Source organism: Pyrus communis, chromosome 10, assembly GCF_963583255.1.
Source record: "Pyrus communis chromosome 10, drPyrComm1.1, whole genome shotgun sequence".
NCBI classification, from domain to species: domain Eukaryota; kingdom Viridiplantae; phylum Streptophyta; class Magnoliopsida; order Rosales; family Rosaceae; genus Pyrus; species Pyrus communis.
In genome coordinates, this window is record NC_084812.1 from 25,151,107 (window position 1) to 25,171,409 (window position 20,303).

General features: G+C 38.4%; 3 protein-coding genes and 1 pseudogene across 4 annotated transcripts; 3 read left to right on the top strand and 1 right to left on the bottom strand.

Annotated features, from left to right (window-relative positions):
* Positions 1-660: 660 nt before the first annotated feature.
* On the top strand, positions 661-3,756 carry LOC137748066 (disease resistance protein RGA2-like). The gene is made up of 3 exons (XM_068488163.1): positions 661-1,480; positions 2,258-2,978; positions 3,264-3,756. The coding sequence occupies exons 1-3, from the start codon at positions 661-663 to the stop codon at positions 3,754-3,756; spliced, it is 2,034 nt and encodes a 677-aa protein (XP_068344264.1).
* A 699-nt stretch (positions 3,757-4,455) lies between these two features.
* Positions 4,456-10,253, bottom strand: LOC137748397 (uncharacterized; annotated as a pseudogene).
* Positions 10,254-10,836: 583 nt separating this feature from the next.
* Positions 10,837-12,747, top strand: LOC137748067 ((+)-borneol dehydrogenase 2-like). The gene is made up of 2 exons (XM_068488164.1): positions 10,837-10,886; positions 11,827-12,747. Exons 1-2 carry the CDS (start codon positions 10,837-10,839, stop codon positions 12,623-12,625), a joined length of 849 nt encoding a protein of 282 aa, XP_068344265.1. The 3' UTR covers positions 12,626-12,747.
* A 2,311-nt stretch (positions 12,748-15,058) lies between these two features.
* Positions 15,059-19,753, top strand: LOC137748269 (uncharacterized). Of its 2 annotated transcripts, none has more exons than XR_011070042.1 (7): positions 15,059-15,613; positions 15,780-16,102; positions 16,843-16,995; positions 17,687-17,779; positions 18,143-18,232; positions 18,958-19,051; positions 19,399-19,753. XR_011070042.1 is itself a non-coding variant. In XM_068488396.1 (7 exons), exons 1-7 carry the CDS (start codon positions 15,124-15,126, stop codon positions 19,609-19,611), a joined length of 1,425 nt encoding a protein of 474 aa, XP_068344497.1. In that variant the 5' UTR covers positions 15,059-15,123; the 3' UTR covers positions 19,612-19,753. The 2 variants fall into 2 exon arrangements, 1 of the variants encoding a protein (XP_068344497.1); XM_068488396.1 differs by having other exon boundaries at positions 18,174-18,232.
* Positions 19,754-20,303: the final 550 nt, after the last annotated feature.

A 20,303-nucleotide genomic window follows, 5' to 3' on the forward strand; every position in this document is an offset into this window, starting at 1 on the left:
AGGTTTCCAAGTCTGATGAGATTCTTCTGGATCTCTGGAAACCAGTTGTCAGGTACGAGTTTTCTTATCTCGTGACGACTATAGGTCGTTGTAAATTTCAATTCTCACTGGAATTCGGTAGGGCACTTCTGGTGCGGTGGGAGAGACGAAAAAATGGACATACCTTTGCTTGTTTTGTTGTACCTTTGTTTGTCCGAATTTATGGCGTTATGCTTTCCACTGACATGAGAGCTTCTCATACTGATAACGTGTTGTAAAATCGATGGTGTGTGTAGTGGAATAAATAAAACAAGACACAAAATTTACGAGATTCCTTTACAGTTAGTGTGACTGGAGTACGTCTTTGAGGTAGCAGTGGTGCTTCCATTATAAATTAGAATAATAGGAATACAAAAGTAATTCTCTCTATTATCTCCTCTCCTCTTCCTCTCTTTTCTCTCTTCCTCTTTCTTCTTTCACAATCTATTCCGTGAACCTCTTCTTCATCTCTCATCCATTTGATAAGCAAATAAAACACTATTCACTTTACAAATTTTCCACAAATAAATAATGAAAATACTGTGCATAAATAGTAACAAATTATTCATATGGGCCATTCACATTATTCACAACAGGTTTAACTTTTTGACGTGTAAGGTTACTCTTGATTTGTTGCCAAAAATGGAATACCTACGGTACCTTGATCCTTCTCACACAGAGATGACAAGTTTACCTGAATCAGTAAGCACTCTTTACAACTTACAAACACTGATTTTGGATCATTGTTCTCGTTTGAAGGCTCTACTTACAAACTTAAGGAATCTAAGCAGTTTGCGTCATCTGAACAATTCAAATGTGCCTGCACTGGAAGAAATGCCTACAGAACTAGGTCGTTTGACTAATCTGCAAACACTACAAACATTTGTGGTGGGCAAAGAGAGTGGGTTGGGAATAAGCGAGATCGGGGGCTTATTGCAACTTCGAGGGCCATTACATCTCTCAAGATTGGAGAATGTGCTTGATGTTCAAGATGCAATGAAAGCCAAGTTTGTTAATAAGGACGGGCTTGATGAACTTGTACTGGAATGGAGTGACAAAAAGGACATGAAAGTAGATGTTCTTGACAGTCTACGACCTCATCAAAACCTTCAAGTGCTCACCATCACGCGTTATGGCGGTTTGAAATTTCCACTATGGGTGGGGGATCCTCTGTTCACCAACATGGTTCTTGTGAGGTTAGAAGGTTGTAATGAGTGTCAATTCTTGCCACCACTTGGACAATTGCCGTCTCTGAAAGAGCTATTTATAAGTGGAATGTCCGCAGTGGAGAATGTGGGAATTGAGTTCTATGGAGAGGGTAACTTGCCTTTTCCACTATTGGACAGCCTTACCTTTTCAGTTATGCTTAATTGGAAAGAATGGTCTCCTTGCAAGCGTGATCAAACTAAAGCATTCCCTTGCTTGAAAATGCTTTCCATCTCCAGCTGCCCCAAATTGGAAGGTAGTTTACCTGAGAACCTTGATTTATTATCAAAGCTTGTGATTTATGGATGTGAGCAATTGGTGGTTTCAATTGCCAGTTATCAAAAACTTTGCTAATTAAGCATCCGAGGTTGCAAAGAGGTGGTGCATAGAAGTGAGTGTGAGTTTGAGTTACTAAAGGCCATTGAGCTCTCTGGCATTTTCGAGTTCAAGCTCCAAACAAGGGGATTCCTGAGAGGATTAGCAAATGTGAAATCTCCGGACATTGGAGATTGTGAGGAACTGACATCTTCATGGGAAAATGAGAAAATAGTACAGCAATACCTGACTTCTCTTCACAAGTTGATTATTCGTGGCACGTCACACTCTCAGTTTGTTCATGATCTGACGTCTCTTCAACAGCTTCACATGTATGACTGTCCAAGTGTAATTTCTTTCCCAGAGCTTGGTTTTCCACCTTCGCTTACAAATATATCAGTTGGGCAGTGTAGTTCTTTTGTACATTTTGCAAGACACCAATTAACCCCGAAGCTAAGAAGAATATCAATAACCAGCTGCAAAAATTTGAAATCATTAATCGAGGACGAAGAGGTAGAAGGTTCCTCATTTTCTTCTTCATTTATGCATGAGGAGACATCTTGTCTTCAGGACTTGGTCATGATTAATTGTCCATCGGTGGCATCCTTATCGTTCAGAGGCCATCTGCCTAGGTCTCTTAAACAACTTCTCATAAGTGGAAGTAAACAACTGGAGTGATCAATAGGTAATACATTCAACGATAACACTTATCTTGAAGATATTAATCTCAAGGGTTGCTCAAATCTTAAATCCTTACCAGATGGCTTGTGCCACCTTACTAATCTTCAAAGGTTATGGATTCGAGAATGTGGAAATCTTGTTTCTGTGGCAAGAGGTGGCTTTCCAACCTCTAACTTGAAAGAGATCGTGATTGGCCTCTGCAATAAATTGGAAGCCGTACCCAAAGGCATGCACAACCTCGTCTCTCTGCGGTCATTGATAATTTTTTACTCTGAAAGTTTCGCATCCTCTCTAGAAGAGGGTTTTCCCCCCAACCTAATATCACTTCATATTCATAATCTCAAGAGTTGTAAGCTACTCTTGGAGTGGTGGTTGCATAGACTTACCTCTCTTAGAGTGTTGTCCGATGATGGTGAAGATCCAGATGCGGTGTCCTTTCCACTAGAGAAATTCCCGGAGATGCTGCTCCCCAATTCTCTCATTGAACTCCACATCTCAAACTTGCCAAATCTCATGAAACTCGGCGCTGGCATTCAATTACTGACCTCTCTTGTGCGTCTTGACATATGGGGATGTCCTAAGCTACCATCCATGGAGAAGGAGGGCCTGCCCCTATCTGTTACGCAGCTTAGTGTCGACGGATCTCCAATGCTAGAAGAGAGATGCAAACCAGGTATTAAAGAGCGATACTGGCCCTCCATAGCCCTCATCCCTTTCATGCATATTGGAGACTGGAACAACGCAAGATCACCTTCCAGGTACTTCCAGATTCAGAGAACAGCTAAACCTCTATTTGTTTCCTATAATTGTAAACTCAATTTGCAATGTGAAATCCTGGTACTCATAGATGGTCTGACGTCCCCAAGTATATAAGCTGTCTTTTAAAATGTATCGTTTTTGGAATAAAAAGTAAAAAATTCCGTCTGCTGGTCATAACAAAGTCTACTAAGTTCATGAAGAATATTGTAAATTCGAACTGATTCAGTATTGAATATTGATGCACCAGATGATTATTTAGTTTTGCATTACTTATTCAATTACAGGTTGCCCATGTCTACATGTTTTTTTTCTCATACAAGTAACATTTTTTCAGAAAACCACCTTCGACAAAATTCAAAGAACATTTACAAAGAAAAGGAAGTCTTGACATTGTGGCTAAAAGTTGACCTCACGCTAGCCAGGAGCTGCTGTAGGAAGCTAGAAGAAAGACTGAAAGCTTTGGTTGTGGGACGCAAGAGTGCAGAGAAGCGCAAAACTGGGCGATTAGAGGAGCGGTTCAAACTAATAAGGTTTCATCTGCGCAAACATTGCAGTCCAGCTACTTCCTGCATCCAAGTTTGCTCGAAATGTTTGATATTCAAAGTGTTCACCTTTGCAGATCCGTTGCATGTCGTTCTTTGTCTCATGATCATTCATCTACTTTCTCAGCCCACATTCAACTGGACGCATGAGTTTGTTGGCCTTCACCATTTCGAGAGAGCGAATGATCAAGGTGGTAATGCATCGTCATCATCAGGCTCATCATCACATATATGAGTCAAATCACAGTCAGTTTGTCAAATGCCTCTTTCCTGGACTACAAATCACCGCTAGCTTCATTATCAGCAAGTCGATATTTCATACTTCTTTCAGATTCATATGATTTTTCTAGTAAGTAATTGTTTTGAATTTTGAAGATACATTGCATCCAGAAACATTTCAACATTACGAAAAACGATATAAGACGCACATCCGATGATTCGAGATATACCACTCTTCCGCCGTCCAAAGCTAGCATCCATTCCAAAGCGTCTGCCCCTTTCACTCACGCAACTTAACACATACAACGACTGTCCGCTTATAGGAACAGCTACGTACTTCCATTTGGTAGAACTGGGTTGACATAACCCAGTCCGGAGTGAACCATGTCGAATGTATGGTGTCTCTATATTTTCGTTTGTGCTTCGGCTTATGTTTCCTGCGTTTGGTTTGTGGTCCAAATTATTGCATCACAGAATTTTTTATCCATAACGAACATATGGCACCGGCATGACTGAAATCAGCCGCCGGAAAATGCAACCTGTAATCAAGCGACTAAAACACAAACCGTTAATCAAGCAACTAATGACGTTCATCTCGTAACATTACATCTTAATTCATTTGCATGCTAATAGATCGTAAGTTGATCGAGGTTACAGGTGTGACGTTTGCTACAGAAGGATTTCACCTACTTCAAAAAGGGTCAGCCAAAAACTTCCAATAGGTTTCGGCATACATTTCGCACTGTACAGAAAACATGCTCTAAAATGAATTCTCAAATCTCAGGATGTACTTCTCTGTCCGACAAGCACCAACCTCGCACAGCGCAAGTGCGGCCTTTGGCGTATAAAAGATTAGGCATTAACCATCCACTGGCTCACAAGCTACAGTCATCACTTGCAGGCTTACTGGCTACCAAAGCTGCATAATCTGAGTAGTATTGCGGCTTCGTGAGTGGCATCCTTACAACGAAAGAGACTGCACTTGCCTCGAGTATACTAGCAGATTTGAAAATTACACAAAAAGAAAATCCAAATCGAACTACTGCTGAGCACTACTCTTCCGTTTCTGTTTCATCAGAATTGCTTACAGGTGGCATATTTATGTCATTCAAGCTAGCTTTAGCATCTGTCTCCCCATTTGACTGGTTTTCAAATGATGATTCCGTGATCTGCCCATTGGTGGCAACATCGCCTTTAGTGTCTTCTTCCATATTGCTTCCATGCTGGCCATCATCTGTTGGTGCCCCATCAGAAGTTAAAGCCATATCTGTATTCATGGGATGGTGCCCATCTGTATCCATCGGAAGGATTTCATCTACTCGACCTGAATAAGGCATGTACAGATGGAACTTTACCTGACAAAAAATAACAAAATTCCTTTTTGGGTTAAATCTGCTGAACACAAATCAGAAATAACATGGTTACACAAATCAGAAATAGCATGGTTATGGCAGTTAATTTGTTAAAATTTAAAATTATAATGACTACATACAAAATTGAAGGCTTAGAAACGTTTAAATAAATATATTTTAAATTGTGGAGGGTAAGTAATTTAAGGGCATCAGATATAGGAAGATGACCCCCCAGAATAATGAATACACATGAAAGTGAAGGCTTAGAAACCTTTAGATCTCACTAGTATTCTCCTATTAGGAGACCAACTCAGTCAAATTGAGGTTTGTACTGTAGAAACTTGATTTTAATTGCATGGGATCGGAAATTCATAGTTATGGATGATACACTTATGCAGATCCAAGGGGCACTCCACTGCTCAAGATATTTTTACACGCTCACCATCTAACTCCTTAAATCAAAATATGACTAGAAGGAAAATTGAATGCACGACAGGAAAGCATACCTCATAAAGCTGCTGGTAGATACCAATCATCTCATCAACACTGCTGACAAGATGAATAGGACCAGTTTCTTCAACGTGACGCTCAGTGTTTGATGTAATCTCGTTCAAATTAAGAGCAAGGTGGTCAAGTAGACGTTGAAATGTAGGCTGAAGTTCATAGCATTGCTCAAACAAAGAACGACGGCAAAACACATAAAGACCCAGTCGGGCACGAGACATTGCAACAATCAATCTTCTAACATCACGAAGGTGACCCACAATGCGAGTACGCACAAGAGATAGCAGTATAAAATCATTTTGCTGACCTTGAAATTTATCAACTGTTGTAACCTGATAACAGTGCACAATAAAAACGTTATTTTACCAATGGGATCACAAAGGTCAACAGAGACAGTAGTTTACTAAAGCAATCACAAAGCGTTAAATTGTAATGTCAGCAGAGCTAATGGGTAAGGATGAATGAAACTTATCTCTGACAGAGAACTGTCAGAGAGCCCAAAATGCCTTAACAATACTGTATAAAGACACCTTCCAGGTTCCTGGTCATTTTTTCTGAGGGATTAACAAGAACTAAACTAGCCTACAGAGACACCAACTTGCTGACAGGCCTTTAGATTTCACAAATGGACTGTTCGATTCTTATTTGTTTAACATCTATTACGTTTGTATTTCATTAGTGTGCCTGATGTTTACTTTGATACATTCGTATTCTAACCCATTTTAAAGGTCAGAGACATCTGCAAATTGTGAAGTATAGTGGTGATCTTATTCTTACCTTGCTGGGAAGGCCTACGAAGTCATAAGGAGCACATCGTCTGTTGATAACATCGCGGATTAAAAGCTTCTGGCCATTGTAAGTGGTCAATATGGAGATTTTGCTTGCAGGGTACCCAAGTAGACGCATATAGATATAGACACTGACCACATATTCTGCTTCCCCCACATTTTGGAAGAAATAAGGTGAAGGTGTAGACTCACCTCTGCCATGGTAATCTGGCACATCCACCAACTGATATTCATAGGAGAATCCAGAATTTGCTCTATGGAATATGGCACCCTCCTTTACATATGGAAGGTCACCCAGATCTCTGTTCCTCCAGTTGTACAGTTTGGCTATACTTGGCCTGGCTCTACCCTGGGCATTGAGTTCAATATAAGGAATGCCCAAACGGACAAACCTCGTAAAGAGACTCTGATCCATGTGGCTGTATTTTTGGAATGCTATATTCTTAACAACAGGAGGCAACTGGTGATGATCACCAATCAGGATGCAGCATTTAAGCCGAGCATAACCATCTTCCTGCCTCTGGAGCAACATTGGTATGAAAGTTTCAATCTCCAAAATTTGAGCACTTTCTTCCATGAGCAAGTTGTCATACTTGAAACCTAACTCAAGGAAGTCCTTTCTCTTTAGAGCTGCATGAGTGCATGTCATGGCAACTATCTTTGCCTGCTTGGTCATCAGGTAATTTGCACGATTAGCAGTAGACTTCAGTAACTCAAATGCCCTACACTCTTCAAGCTCTTGAAACATGGTCTTCAGATGACGGAAGCAACCCTTAGCTGCCCACATATCTTTCTCAAATGACTCACCAGTAAAGACTGGTTTCGGTGTGTTGGAGAAGAACTCCTTGAAGGGAAAACGATCTTTGACAAATGATATTTTATCTTTATTCTCCTTACAAGCAGCGAGGAATTGCTCCCAATGCGAGTATACATGAAGCAACCAAAAGTACCCAGCAGTTTCACATGTATAACCTACATCCTCAGGCAACTTGAGTGATCTAGGCAGCCTCTCCACTTCACTTAGCAACTCTAAGTGCCGCACAAGCATGGCATTGACACGGCCTTGTCGGCTGAAGTCCTGATCAGTTGCTAGCTCTTGCTCTCCTTGCCCAAGTCGAAGAAGATAGCGTGCAGGAACATCCCTCTAAAATCGCATACAGGGAAATATTAAAAAATTATGACAACATAGAAAATAGCTATAAGCAGGATTGAACACCCTAACCGATAGAAAACTGAACCTGCATAATCTTCTCAGAAAAAGTCATTTAGAGCCTGGTACGAATGAGTAATTATCAATGTTCTCTGAGACGGACAATTATGATAGAGAACGTTCAGAATTTGGACAGCTGTATCAGTTTTTCCAGTACCAGGTGGACCCACGACCATTGTTAGTCCTGGCTGAATACCTGAGATGATTGCTCCAACCTACACAAGAAGGACGATTAGAAATTATTAAAACAGAGTCTAAATGGCACAAACGATGATTCCTAATTCAAAGTTTGTTACTTTAACTATCCATCATAACTTCACAAGTAACTAAAAGATGTTTAAAATATCTAAAAGTAGAACAACCTACAAATTCCTATTTTGTATTACTAATATGGTACTATTACATGATTTATAGAGAATCACTAAAAACTGTAGAGAAGCTTAATCACCTATACCTTAATAACATAGTTTCTTATTATTGGTTTCTAATTCATCCAAGGGTCTTATGTCAATTTTACAAGTTGGTATATTGCAATAAAAGAAAACACTGTACATGATTATAAAAATTTAGCCTCACAATACATAAGCAAAAAAATCACATCTCACAAACAGGCAAATGAGGCAAATGAAGGAATAACTACCTGAGTGGGTGTAAATTTAACGGTGTTCTTCCTTGGTTGATCTTGGGGATACGGACCTGAGTCAGGAGGTGTGTATGCTTCAACAACAATTTTTTCTTTCTTATCATCGGAATTCTCCATGGGGACATGACTCATAGAAACAATAATAGATTTCTTATTCCCTGGAAGAGCATTGGTGCTGCTTCTGATCGTCTTGGGAAGCTTTATTCGAAAAGGGGGACTTGGATTCAAGTTTTCTGTGCCATCTGGACTAGTAAAACAAACCTAAACAATGAACATGTAAACAAGAAAGTCATCAGTCAGATCACCCTCCAAGATGCTAACAAACAGACAAACAAAAAGTTCCAGACATCAGTAATAAAGACATTATATAGGCAAACCTGATCATCTGGAAAACATTCTTTCAAATGGTCTGCATCCAGGAAAGTATCTTTAAAATCTACAGTTTCCAAAAGATCTGGCATATTAGTCCATTGTGCGGCAGAAGGATTACCATACCCCAGAAAAATGTTGTGCAACCAGTCAGGAACAATACAATATTCATACATAAGATCTCTAAAGTTATTTTCCTTAGGCTTTCTCCTCATCAGTATATTGAATGTCCCATAAACATCTTCTGCGCCTTTTGCGGCAATGTTGCTGACGTCCATGTGGTATTGTGCTGTATCTAAAGCAACAGTCACAGTTCTCAGTTCTCCTTTTGGAGGCTTCCACTCATCATGTTTAATTCTTCCAGTAAAATCGTTCATTAGAGTTCCCTCTTCATCACGAATCTCAATGATTTCACAACCCCGTACATATTGAAGACCAAGCCTCTGTGGCACACTCGCCTTGCCATCCTCTTCTGTACTTAGAGGCTCAAAGGATGGGTGAATAGAAAGTAAAAACAGGACATCATGCTCTTTAAGAGCATTCCATTCTGATCTCATTTGTCCTCTATAACTAGAAATGCTAAAAGTAACTTCTGCTGTCACAGCAGCTGGCTTGACTTCTCCAATATTTGGCTGTTTTACCTCACTGATCTTAAACTCTTTGATCGGCACTGCCATCCTTGACCAACCATGAAACTGCATGAGGAAATATGGTAATCCGATAAAATGAGCACAAACTGATTTAAGCTGAAGAAGCCTCTCAAGGAATCCTTTGAACACATCTTTCCGGTCATAAAAGCACGTCCAAGCTGCCACATTCTCTCGAAACTGCAAGTCCAAAGTTGGGATACACAAGTTCAATCATAATTGTTAATTGCAATATAAGCAAGAAATGCAGAACCATTAAACCAGTTCATAAATGCTACATACCAATAATTTCAAAGTTCAGGACCAACTTTTGGGGACTGACTACCAGAAAATTGAAAGAATCGTTCCACTATCTAACCCCAAAAAATAACTACTGGGATTAGTTTCTAGCCCAACAATATTTTAGCAACCCAAGATACCCTAATTCAGAACAGAAACATCAAATTACAATTCGAATACACAATACCTTCTCATTGACAATGAGAATCATGGACATAACGTGCTCGAAGGTTGCGGTTTCGGGGTCGAAATTTGGCCACAGATAGTTCTCCAAGTACTGACCGACCTCCAAAATCATTACCCTCTGTGACGGGACGGCCCTTCTCTGACCCTCTCCAACTGACAACTCCGTCCGATAAATCTCCTTCACTAGCTCCGGGTCGAAGGGCTTCTTGGGCTGCGAGGCGTCAACGGTTTTGGACCAATTATCGGCGGCAATCATCGTGAGCCGGTCCCGCTGAATATCCAACAGCGTTATCGAGCTAGGAAGCGCCGAACCGGGCTTGGCCTCGACCGGGTACTCGGCGACATGGTGGCGCTTGAAATCGTACGGCCCTGTTCCGTACACCTTGGGCATTGGCACTCGCTCCCTTGTCCGGAACCCAAATTAGGGCTTTGGGATGGGGTTTTACGAAGAGCTGAGGTTTTTGGGGAAAATTCGTTTTTGAATCTTGGCTCTGTTTTCAGAGTCGGTTCCAACTTCTCAATATTCATCAAAAAATAATAATAATAATCTGCCAACAATATTTGCATTACATGTATTTGTTTAAAATATCGAATATGTGAAATTGTTAGTAGACATATTGATTGCTTTTATGGAAATTACGAAAATTTGAAATGAGGTGATTATATCAACTCATTCTTCTTTTGTTGAAATTAGAGAAAAAGATTCATAAAAAACTTAAATGTTCGAAATTTATAATGGATTTTAATAAATATTGATGATATTCAATGACGATGAAGGTTTATTGGAGTTTGTGCATTAGTTGTCAGACATTCAAGCAAGTCCAATAGGTGGGGGTAATTTGCATGGACTTGAGAAGATTTTGAAGATTTTGAATTGTGCCACCCAATAGGTGGGGTTATTTATAGAATATCATTCTGTTAATTTTTGTTAGTATTATTTATATTTAATTTTAAATAAATAAATTTAAAATAATTTCTAACCACACATAACGTACGATAACGATTAAGACGTCTCACAACATAGATCCGGAATACAATTCCAAAAGAGACAGAGAAGCATAAACAATAAAATCAGACAAAGTCAAACAATACATAGAGCAAATCAGAAGAGGTGAGGAATGTCCACCACCATAACTGAACATGTGGGTTCGCTTCCAAGCTTCCAGAGGTAACAAACAAACTCTCACCTCTCTTCCTCTTCTACGTTCCTCACCACCCGTTTCTGTTTTTTCTGCTTTTTTTGTTCGTCGCTTTTCTGGGTTGTGTTAAATCTGCAAGTGCATGGTTTAGCTTTGCTTTCATCGTGCATGTGAATATCTGGGTATTGAATCTAACGGCGGAAAATCATTTGTGTTGATTTTCCTTGTGGAGTTTACAGTTTGCTCCACTCTTTTGGCATGCCTTCAGATTATTTAGTAGTAAATTGTGTTGGTTATTTCACTTAATTAGTGGGTTTTATTTTCTGGGTTGGCAGATTGCGTTCATGTTGAAGTTGAACTAATCTGGAGTTTTTAAACGTGTGAGTTTCATGAACCACTTTTTGTTTTTACTTTTCCTTTTATTTATTTATTTTATTTTATTTTATTTTTTGCCCTTTCCCACAATGATAACTACAAATGAGAAATTTATACTAAAGATTTAACGATTTAACGACCAAACATTCCAGTTTATATCACATGCTTGAAATTCTCAAGATTTTGTGTTCAACTAAAATATCGGAATCTTTAGAGAGTGGCCATTTACCACAGTGGTGGAGTTGCCTTTGCATGGGGCGTAGTTCGATCCCCTTCGGCTTTCTAATCTAACAAATTTATTGTTTGACAAAGGAAAAAATATCGGAATCTTTATTCATCTGAATCTCGAAATTAGATGTGTTGTTGCCACTTTTCATCGATGTCTTCGAAGTGACCTGCCCGTTCGGACTATCTTTTTTTCTCAATAAATCCAAATTGGTGTTACGAAATCAAACAGTAGATTACTAGATTGTCATCTTCAAAATGATTGTGTGCGTGTGCTCTTGTAGTGTGGAGTTGTGAAACTTTCTGGAGAAGTGCGTGTTTTAATTCCTGTTTCCCTTATGGATGCTCGGTTCTTTCCCTTCTCCTCAGGTTAGTAGGGAAAGTGGCATTGGTGACCGGCGGAGCCACTGGTATTGGAGAAAGCATTGTGCGCCTGTTCCGCAAGCACGGTGCAAAAGTTTGTTTAGTCGATGTGCAGGACAACCTGGGCTTGCAAGTGTGTGAATCCCTCCACGGTGATCCAAACATTTGTTATCTCCATTGTGATGTCACAGTGGAGGATGATGTTAGCCATGCAGTTGATTTCACGGTCAATAAATATGGCTCACTGGATATCTTGGTCAACAATGCTGGGGTGTCAGGTTCACCTTGTCCCGACATCCGTGATGCAGACTTGTCTGAGTTTCAGAAGGTGTTTGATATTAATGTAAAGGGAGTCTTCCTCGGAATGAAGCACGCAGCCAGGGCAATGATCCCCCGGAAAAAGGGCAGTATAGTTTCTCTTTCCAGTGTTGCAAGTGTTGTAGCAGGCCTAGGACCACATGCGTACACAGGGTCCAAGCATGCTGTATTGGGGCTTACGAAAAACGTTGCAGCTGAGCTTGGGAATCATGGGATACGCGTTAACTGCGTTTCTCCTTATGCAGTTGCGACGAATTTGGCATTGGCTCACTTGCCTGAGGAAGAAAGAACCGAAGATGCCTGGACAGGTTTCCGTACTTTTGTAGGGAATAACGCCAACTTGCAAGGAGTGGAGTTGACAGTTGATGATGTAGCTAATGCTGTGCTGTTCTTGGCAAGTGATGAGTCCAAGTATATAAGTGGCGATAATCTCATGGTTGATGGGGGCTTCACTGCTGTAAATCACTCATTCAGAGTCTTTAGATGATGAGTAGAGTTACCTGGGTTGATGCTTTATTACCACTAGCATGTTTGGAGCATTTTTCATGGAAAATGATTTCCACACTTCCATATCCTCCTGATGCATTCCTTTTGTTTTTGTCCATTGACACCCCCTTGATTATTCAATCAAGTGGCTGGGAGAAAAATTTTAAGAGTTTGAGATTCTCTTGTCCCACATTGATCAATAGTATTTTTTCACTAGCCTTTATATAGGCTTATTCCTTTTTCTTAGTAATTAGAATTTGGACCATTTGGAAATAGATTGAAGGCTTAGGCCTTATGGTCGTGTGGATTAGGTTTGATGATTATACTATAATATTAATATTAATTAATCTGATTAATTAATTTTAATTTCAAATTATGTTTTTAATTAAATTAATTAAAAACGTTTTGATTAATATACACAACTCTTTGGAAAGAGTTGTATAGCTTTAGATACATCCAAAAAGTGTTTGAAGAGGTATGAAAGAGCCTATATAACTGGAGGTATGAAAGAGCCTATATAACTGGAGTCCTCAGTTCCATCAAAAATCATCTTTTTCTTCCCCCTTGTCTTCCGTACAAAATTTCCAGAGAGTAAACACACAAAGCAATTCGCTAGAATTCTATAATCCAGTGTGGGTTGTAGAATTAGGTAGTTGTATTCTGGTCGAGCAGATGTTGTAGAACCACAAGCACACGAGTGGGACGAAAATATTGTTCGAAGGACATAACGTTTGCGCTAGCCTCTACCTTCAATTCATTCAAGTTAGTATCATTTTAATTTTTTGTTACTATAACATAATTGCATTCCGTATTACAAGTATTTTTGAATAATAAAGTATAAATATTTCGGTTTTGTATTTCTGTTATTTTATTGTTTCTAAATTGTTCTCCAACAAAAATAAATGAGGAGTGCGGGGGAAGAAAAAGGGAGTGTGGAAATCATTTTCCTTTCATCATTCCTGGCCTGCCGGGACTTTCAGTTGTATTTGGTTGGAAAAGATTGGACATGGATCCAGATTGCCGGAATCTGGAAAAACATCAACTTTCATTACGAACGTTTAGATGTTAATCAATTATTGCTCTTCATTATTTAATCGATTTCGGAGATAGGGGACATGGTCGTTTTATTGGGGACTTAGGCTTTTATAATCGCCTTGAGTGGAAAGAAAGTTCTCTACTTTGTAGTTGATGGCTCATCTTTGGATCTTGGTTCTTTCTAACCGCCTTGTGCGGGTTTAAAGAGTAAGACTACTATTGTAGTACAACGACCAAGTTTTATGTATACTTCGATTCGCCTAATCCGTTATCATCTTTTACTCTTATTTGTAAACTAAGTTGAATCGTCCATCGTGCTATTGAAATTGAATTGGTATCATAAGGCAAGGTTCTGCATATTGTGGGCAACATACAGTTCTTTTGAGCAACCATGTAATTAATCATTAATTTGAACATTAGCAACGATATTTGGATGTACAAAATTGCCGTTAGCTGATACACTCACTAATATAATCCAAATATAATGGTAGACCTCCCCGCTATTTGAGAGTGTAAGCGATTGTGTTGGTTTAGTAGTATTATTATTTAGTTTTTATCACAAATGATTCTAATATTTTCAAAAGGGAAAAGGATCCTTTCTAGGGATCTTAAGGATTTTGTAATTTTACTCGTTCATCATATATCGTACGGTCTGTTTTCGTTAAATACTATTTATATTTAATTTTAAATTTTAAAATAATTTTTGACCACACGATGTACGATGAACGGATAAAATTACGAAATCTTTTAAGATCTCTAGGAAAAGGATCCTCTCCTACAGGCTACAAGGACCCCTTTCCTTTCAAAAGTCCTTATTTCCATCGTTTATGTTAATATATGATCAATTCGGTCCTTGCGTTGTACTTCACGCATCATGTCGTCTTTGTTGTTTAATTATGTCAAAACTCATATCAGCACATTAATTTCGCCATGACTTCTGTCAAATGTGGCGCTTAAGTGGAGCTCACAACTCTAATCAGTGCCACGTGGATTATAAAAAATCTTACATACTGTTTGGATAAATGAAATAAACTTAAAATTTAAATTAAAGTTATAATTTATAAATTGATATGCGTCAATTTTTTTATTTGAATTTATAAATATAGAAATTTAGAATTTTCGTATAAAAAAAAATTGAAATTTGAGAACTTAAATTCTCAAGTTTAAATTTCATGTAAATAGATGTCATTTCCTAATTTCTATGATTGAGAGTTTAAAAACAACAAATTTTATATTCAATTTCATTGTTCTTTTAAATTACTCGAACAAGAAAATTCACAAATTTTATAGAATAAATTTCATTATTTTAATTTCTATCATTTTAAAATTTCTTAATAATCTTAAATTTCTTTAACTAAACGTAATGTTAAAAGATATTACAACTGAAAAACCAGAACCTCTTTCCCTTTGTCCTCCATGGCCACTTAACCATTCCAACCTCAGAAACTTGAGAAAATATCCTTCATGGCTTCCCTTCAACCTTCATTGTTCTCTTCCCTCAGCACCATCCCTTCCACCAAACCCACTCTCTTCCTCTCCATAAACCCTAACAAACCCCACTCTTCAAAACCATTCAAATTCTCCTTCTCCCTGAACCCACCCAACGCTGAATCTTCACAACCCACCTCGCCAAATTCACCCGAAACGACGCCGGAAGCCGAGCCGGGTCCCGTTGACCCTGTCAAGCTCGCATTGGAGAACGCCAAGGCTTACAAGAAGTCGGTGCAGATGAACAAGAATTCGAAAATTGAGAAAAACCCTGCTGAGGATAGTGGTGGAATTGCTGGAAATGGTGGGACGGGTGCGGGTTCGGGTTCGGGTTCGGATGGTGGGGAGAAAGAACTGCCTGCTTCGGTTAAGATTGCAATGGAGAAAGCTAAAGAGTATAAGAAGAGTAAAGGCGCTGTGGGTGGTGGTGACATTAATGCTGGGGAGAACAAAGGCACAATTTCAGGTAATCTTTTCAAATTCTAAGTTTTTCGCTTTTCTGTCATTTTTCTGAGCAATCCTCTGGAGTTTTCGAAGGCGGTACCAATTATGAAATGCCATTGAAGGTTATACTGAAGAATGACATATGTAGTTTATAGTGTGGGGTAAAAATTAGTGTTTGAATTGTTTAGGTTTGAAGGGAAGTGCTGGCGGAAATTCGGGGAAAGAGTTAGTGGAAAAGAAGGCGAAATTGTCAGTTTCAAGCATTGATTTTGTGGGACTCGGCTTTGCGGATAAGAAGGAGGGCAGAGGACTGCCCGCTGGGTTAGTTCCAATATCGGACTATATTCCAGAAGGGGGCTCTCCTGATGTCGAGTTTATAGCAGGGGACACTAGAAATTTCGATGCAGGGCCGCGGCAGACAGAGCAGACTCAAGGAGATAATCCAGACCTGTACAAGCCAAAAGTTTCTTCGTGGGGAGTATTTCCTAGACCGAACGACATTTCCAAAACGGTATATGACAGTTGATCTCAGAAATGGTGTTACACAAGTCTGCTTGATACATAGTTGGCATATGGCATTTCTTGTATGTATAGTTGTTTTTTGGGGCTTAATTTGGTCTCCACTGCCACATGCTGGGGGTGAGGGATGAGTATGTGTGGTCTAGGTGCTTGTTGTTAGGTTTTTCGATTATATGATTTTGGAAGATTTTTTTGTATTAATTTGAACCAAGCCAAATGGTTTCTTTCCTGAAACTCTACATTTTTAAATGCTATCACCGTCAATGCATTCACTATGATAAACTTCTGCACAGTGAGATGTCCAATTATAGTGTAGTTTTCAAATTGGAAGTATTAGGGCATCTCAAATGGGAAAATGTAAATTTGAGATGCAAAAACCATATTTCCGGCAGATGTAAATGAAAGTTCTACTTCAATCGGTGAGATGTAAATTTGAGGTCCCATGCAATTTTCTCTCTTTGATTAGTGGGACCCATCACCAAAAGATGTAAAAAAGAATGTAAATTTATGTTTTTATTTACATCTTCTGTCGAAGATGGATAATTTACATTCCTCCATTGGAGAATTTTCCAGCAAAGAAAAGATGTGAAGTGTCCATTTCAAGGCATTTTGCATATCCCATTGGAGATGCTTTTACTGTAGTAGTGATACAGCTGCTGTTACTGTATTTCAGTGTTTGGGGGAACAGCTTGAGAATGTACTTTCTCTAATAGGGTTTTCTTCTCTGTTCAGTTTGGAGGTGGAAGAGTTATACGCCCAGGGCAAGTGCTGGAAACAGCTGAAGAAAAAGCAGCTAAAGAAGCACGCACAAGACAATTAGTAGCTGCTTACAAGAGTAAAATGGGGTTGAATATTGATCCAAAGCTAAGAGCTGAATGTGAGAAGGTTTGCTTCTATTGATATATTTCCTTTTCTACTTGTATATATTTCCATTTCTTCATAGCTTGACATCAATCCCTTGGGCATCTCCAGTGGTTTTAGAATTAAGTTAAAAGTCCCAGTCTAGTGATGATAGGTTTGGTGTTGTATGTAATGCCACTGGTCTAGAGCTGAACTAAACTAGATGTTGGAATTGTTCACGAGTCCAGTAAAACTATTTGTAAAGAATAAAAAATAAAGTGATGGCTCTCTAGTCTCTATAAAAGGAACATAGATACTGGGTTTCAGGTTCAAATACCTCCAGATTTCAATTGGTATTGACCGATGTAGGAATTGAAGGGATATATCTATCATTAAATTTCTGTGAAATAATAAATGATTAGTTGATTCCAAGCCTGTACATACATTCTTCTAATGATCTTAGGATTCCGTGATTTATGGACACCTTAGTAGTAGAATACATTAAGAATTTATGACTTATAGGTTTTCCGTTAGAAACAAAACAGACTCTTGGGCTAGTACAGCTGCAATACATCCCATTATTGACCACCCCAATCAGGCAAGGTCCCAGGTTGGTCCAAAATTGTTCATTTATGCCAAATATTGATATTTTGCTCTTCACAATCTTTAATTCATCTCATATTAATGTATCCAATACTACATTGTCATTTCCTCAAATTAATAATTCTAAATGCAGGCGTTAAAGGATGGCGACTCATTGATGAATGTTGGAGAGCTTAAGGAAGCATTAATCTATTATCAGAAGGTTATGGATAAGTTACCATTCAAGGTAATGCTGCTGTAAATTATCTGAGCTGATTGCATATATAAAAAATAAATTAAAAAATTTGCTGCAAACATATTTGGACAATGAGTATTTTGTACCATGCATAAATGATACACTACTTGTGTTAAAAAAACCACGTTCTTTATCATTAACAAACAACAATGATCCTAAATCTTCTATCCAAAATCGCTAACTTTTAGCCAGTGATGCAGTTAATAATCAAGGATAATAAATCAGTTTTCATCACTTCCATTAAACTTTGGCAGTATGCGTACACATTTTTATACCCACCCCACCCCCTTCTCCAATTTTCTCTTTCCTTTTGTTGTTTCTGGACAATGAATAACTGATTGTTCTTTATATCAGTGCATTTTTCATGCAAAAATTGTTTTCACAGAGTGAGCTTCATGGGTTGGCTGCTTTACAATGGTCCATTTGTCTGGACTCCCTCAGCAGGTATATTTCTTTATTTTGAGAGTCCAATCACTCACGGGAGAGTTTACTACACAATAAGTTGGTTTTCTTTCTAAAAAAGTTGAAAATTTTGTATTTTCGGTCAGCTTTTATAAAGTTTCAAGGCATTTTTGGTATCGAAATCATAAGCTTGCATCTTAGTATGGAATTATTCTTGTGTCTTTGTCCGTGTTTCCATTTTTGGATGTTTAAATGCTCTATGAAGTATGATGATGTATCATTTCTAGGTTTATTCAACTTGTTTGGGAGTAATAATTCTTCAAACGCTAACGATTTGGTGTTTGTGAGGAATTTACTTGCTTGATTTGGAAATTTGAAATTTCTTTGCTCTAGTAACCATGAATATTACTGCTGCCAAGGTTCTCAAATTAACAATGGTGAGAATTAAGCAGTTGTTTAGAAATGAATCAAAAGCATAAGAAGAAAAGAGAAATTAATAAAAGGAGAGCATCGTTGACCAGATAGAGGTAAACGATGCAGCTATTTGGAGTGGGTACATGACTTCTTGACCGTTCATTACTACCTTATTCTGTGTCATATTATTGGTAAACAAGGCCTTCCTGTATAACATAGACCATGTTTTGGTTATAATTATTCATTTGGGTATGAACTTGGCACATCCTACGTAAAGATGGGGAGTTTCTGAGTATTGTTAGCTTTTCATACCAAAATACCTAAGGGTTTTAAACAGTAATTGTGGTTGGTAGGTCAAAGGAAGCTCAAGTTATGTACGAGAAGCTTCAGTCCCACCCAACTCCTAGAGTAAGTAAGAAGGCGAGGCAATTTGTGTTCAGCTTTCAGGTAACTATAATTTGATCTGTCATTCATCTAGCACCTATAATTACAAGACAAAGCTCCAAAGCGCTCTATTCTTCAAACTAAGCATTCAATCCTTAAAAAAAAAAGGTTGAGCAACTATGACTTTGACACCTGATATGATACCTATATTGTAGGCATGCGTTTTCTGTACATGTTAGAGTTATTCCATGTCCTAAGATTCAAATGCCAGTTTGAAATAGTAGCCTATATCTTATGGGGATTCTTACAAATAGTTTTTTCACATTTCAAAGTGACCATTTCGTGTGCATATTGCTGGATTGTTGCTTTCATTTCCATCATAAGTTATATGGAACTTGTTCATCTGCCAGGCCATGGAAATGTTGAGGCTTACAAAGAACTCACCTTTGAAGAACACTGGCTTCCAGAATTATTTTGAAGCTTTCATTGAAAACAAATCGGACTACGTGCTAAAAGAGGATGAAGTCGAAGTAGGTACACTGAATCAAACTCTACCATATATCATTTTTCTTGTTTCTCCCATCCTTTTGGTGCTACTCATTGCTATACAAAACAGAATATAAAGTAGGTTACCATATACAGTCTTATTACTAGCGGGACAAAATCAACAACTTGTCATTGTAATTGTATATATCTAAAGATATTATTTGGCATTACAGTTACTGAGCAGTATATTCCATAAATGTCAGCTTCGTATTTAGCTTATGACCCATTGCTTTTATTTGTGAAATGCGACTTTGTAGCTCAAGTGAGTATGAATATTTGTTCGTGTACTTGACGTACTTTGTTCATTCCGTCTTCCCTCCTTATCAATAATATGAAAGCTTAAAATACCGGCTACTTGTTATGGTCTCTGCATTTAGCTTTCGTGCATTTACATGCATTGCGCATCTCAACCTTTTAATAGTTAAGTTAACTCCAAGTTAACAGCCGCTCCTCCCCGACAGCACCTATCACCCAATCAACCCCACCTTCTACTTGTTAATAGTTTACATACTTTGATAAGGTAGGGCTCGTTCAAGTTAAATTGACAGTAGAGTTTTCGCTCACTGAATTGCAGATAATTTCAGACTGCAGAGATGCAATATTTTTATGCAGATGGTGAATAAGCTTTAGTTGGTTTTACGGCTGAAAAGCTTTTTCTTCTGTTTTTAATTATTTTTAATTGATATAGACTTAATGGCGTTAAATCGGAATTAACTATTAAGTTTGACGTGTCATGTTTTAAGTATTTAGATTATCAAAATAATTGAAT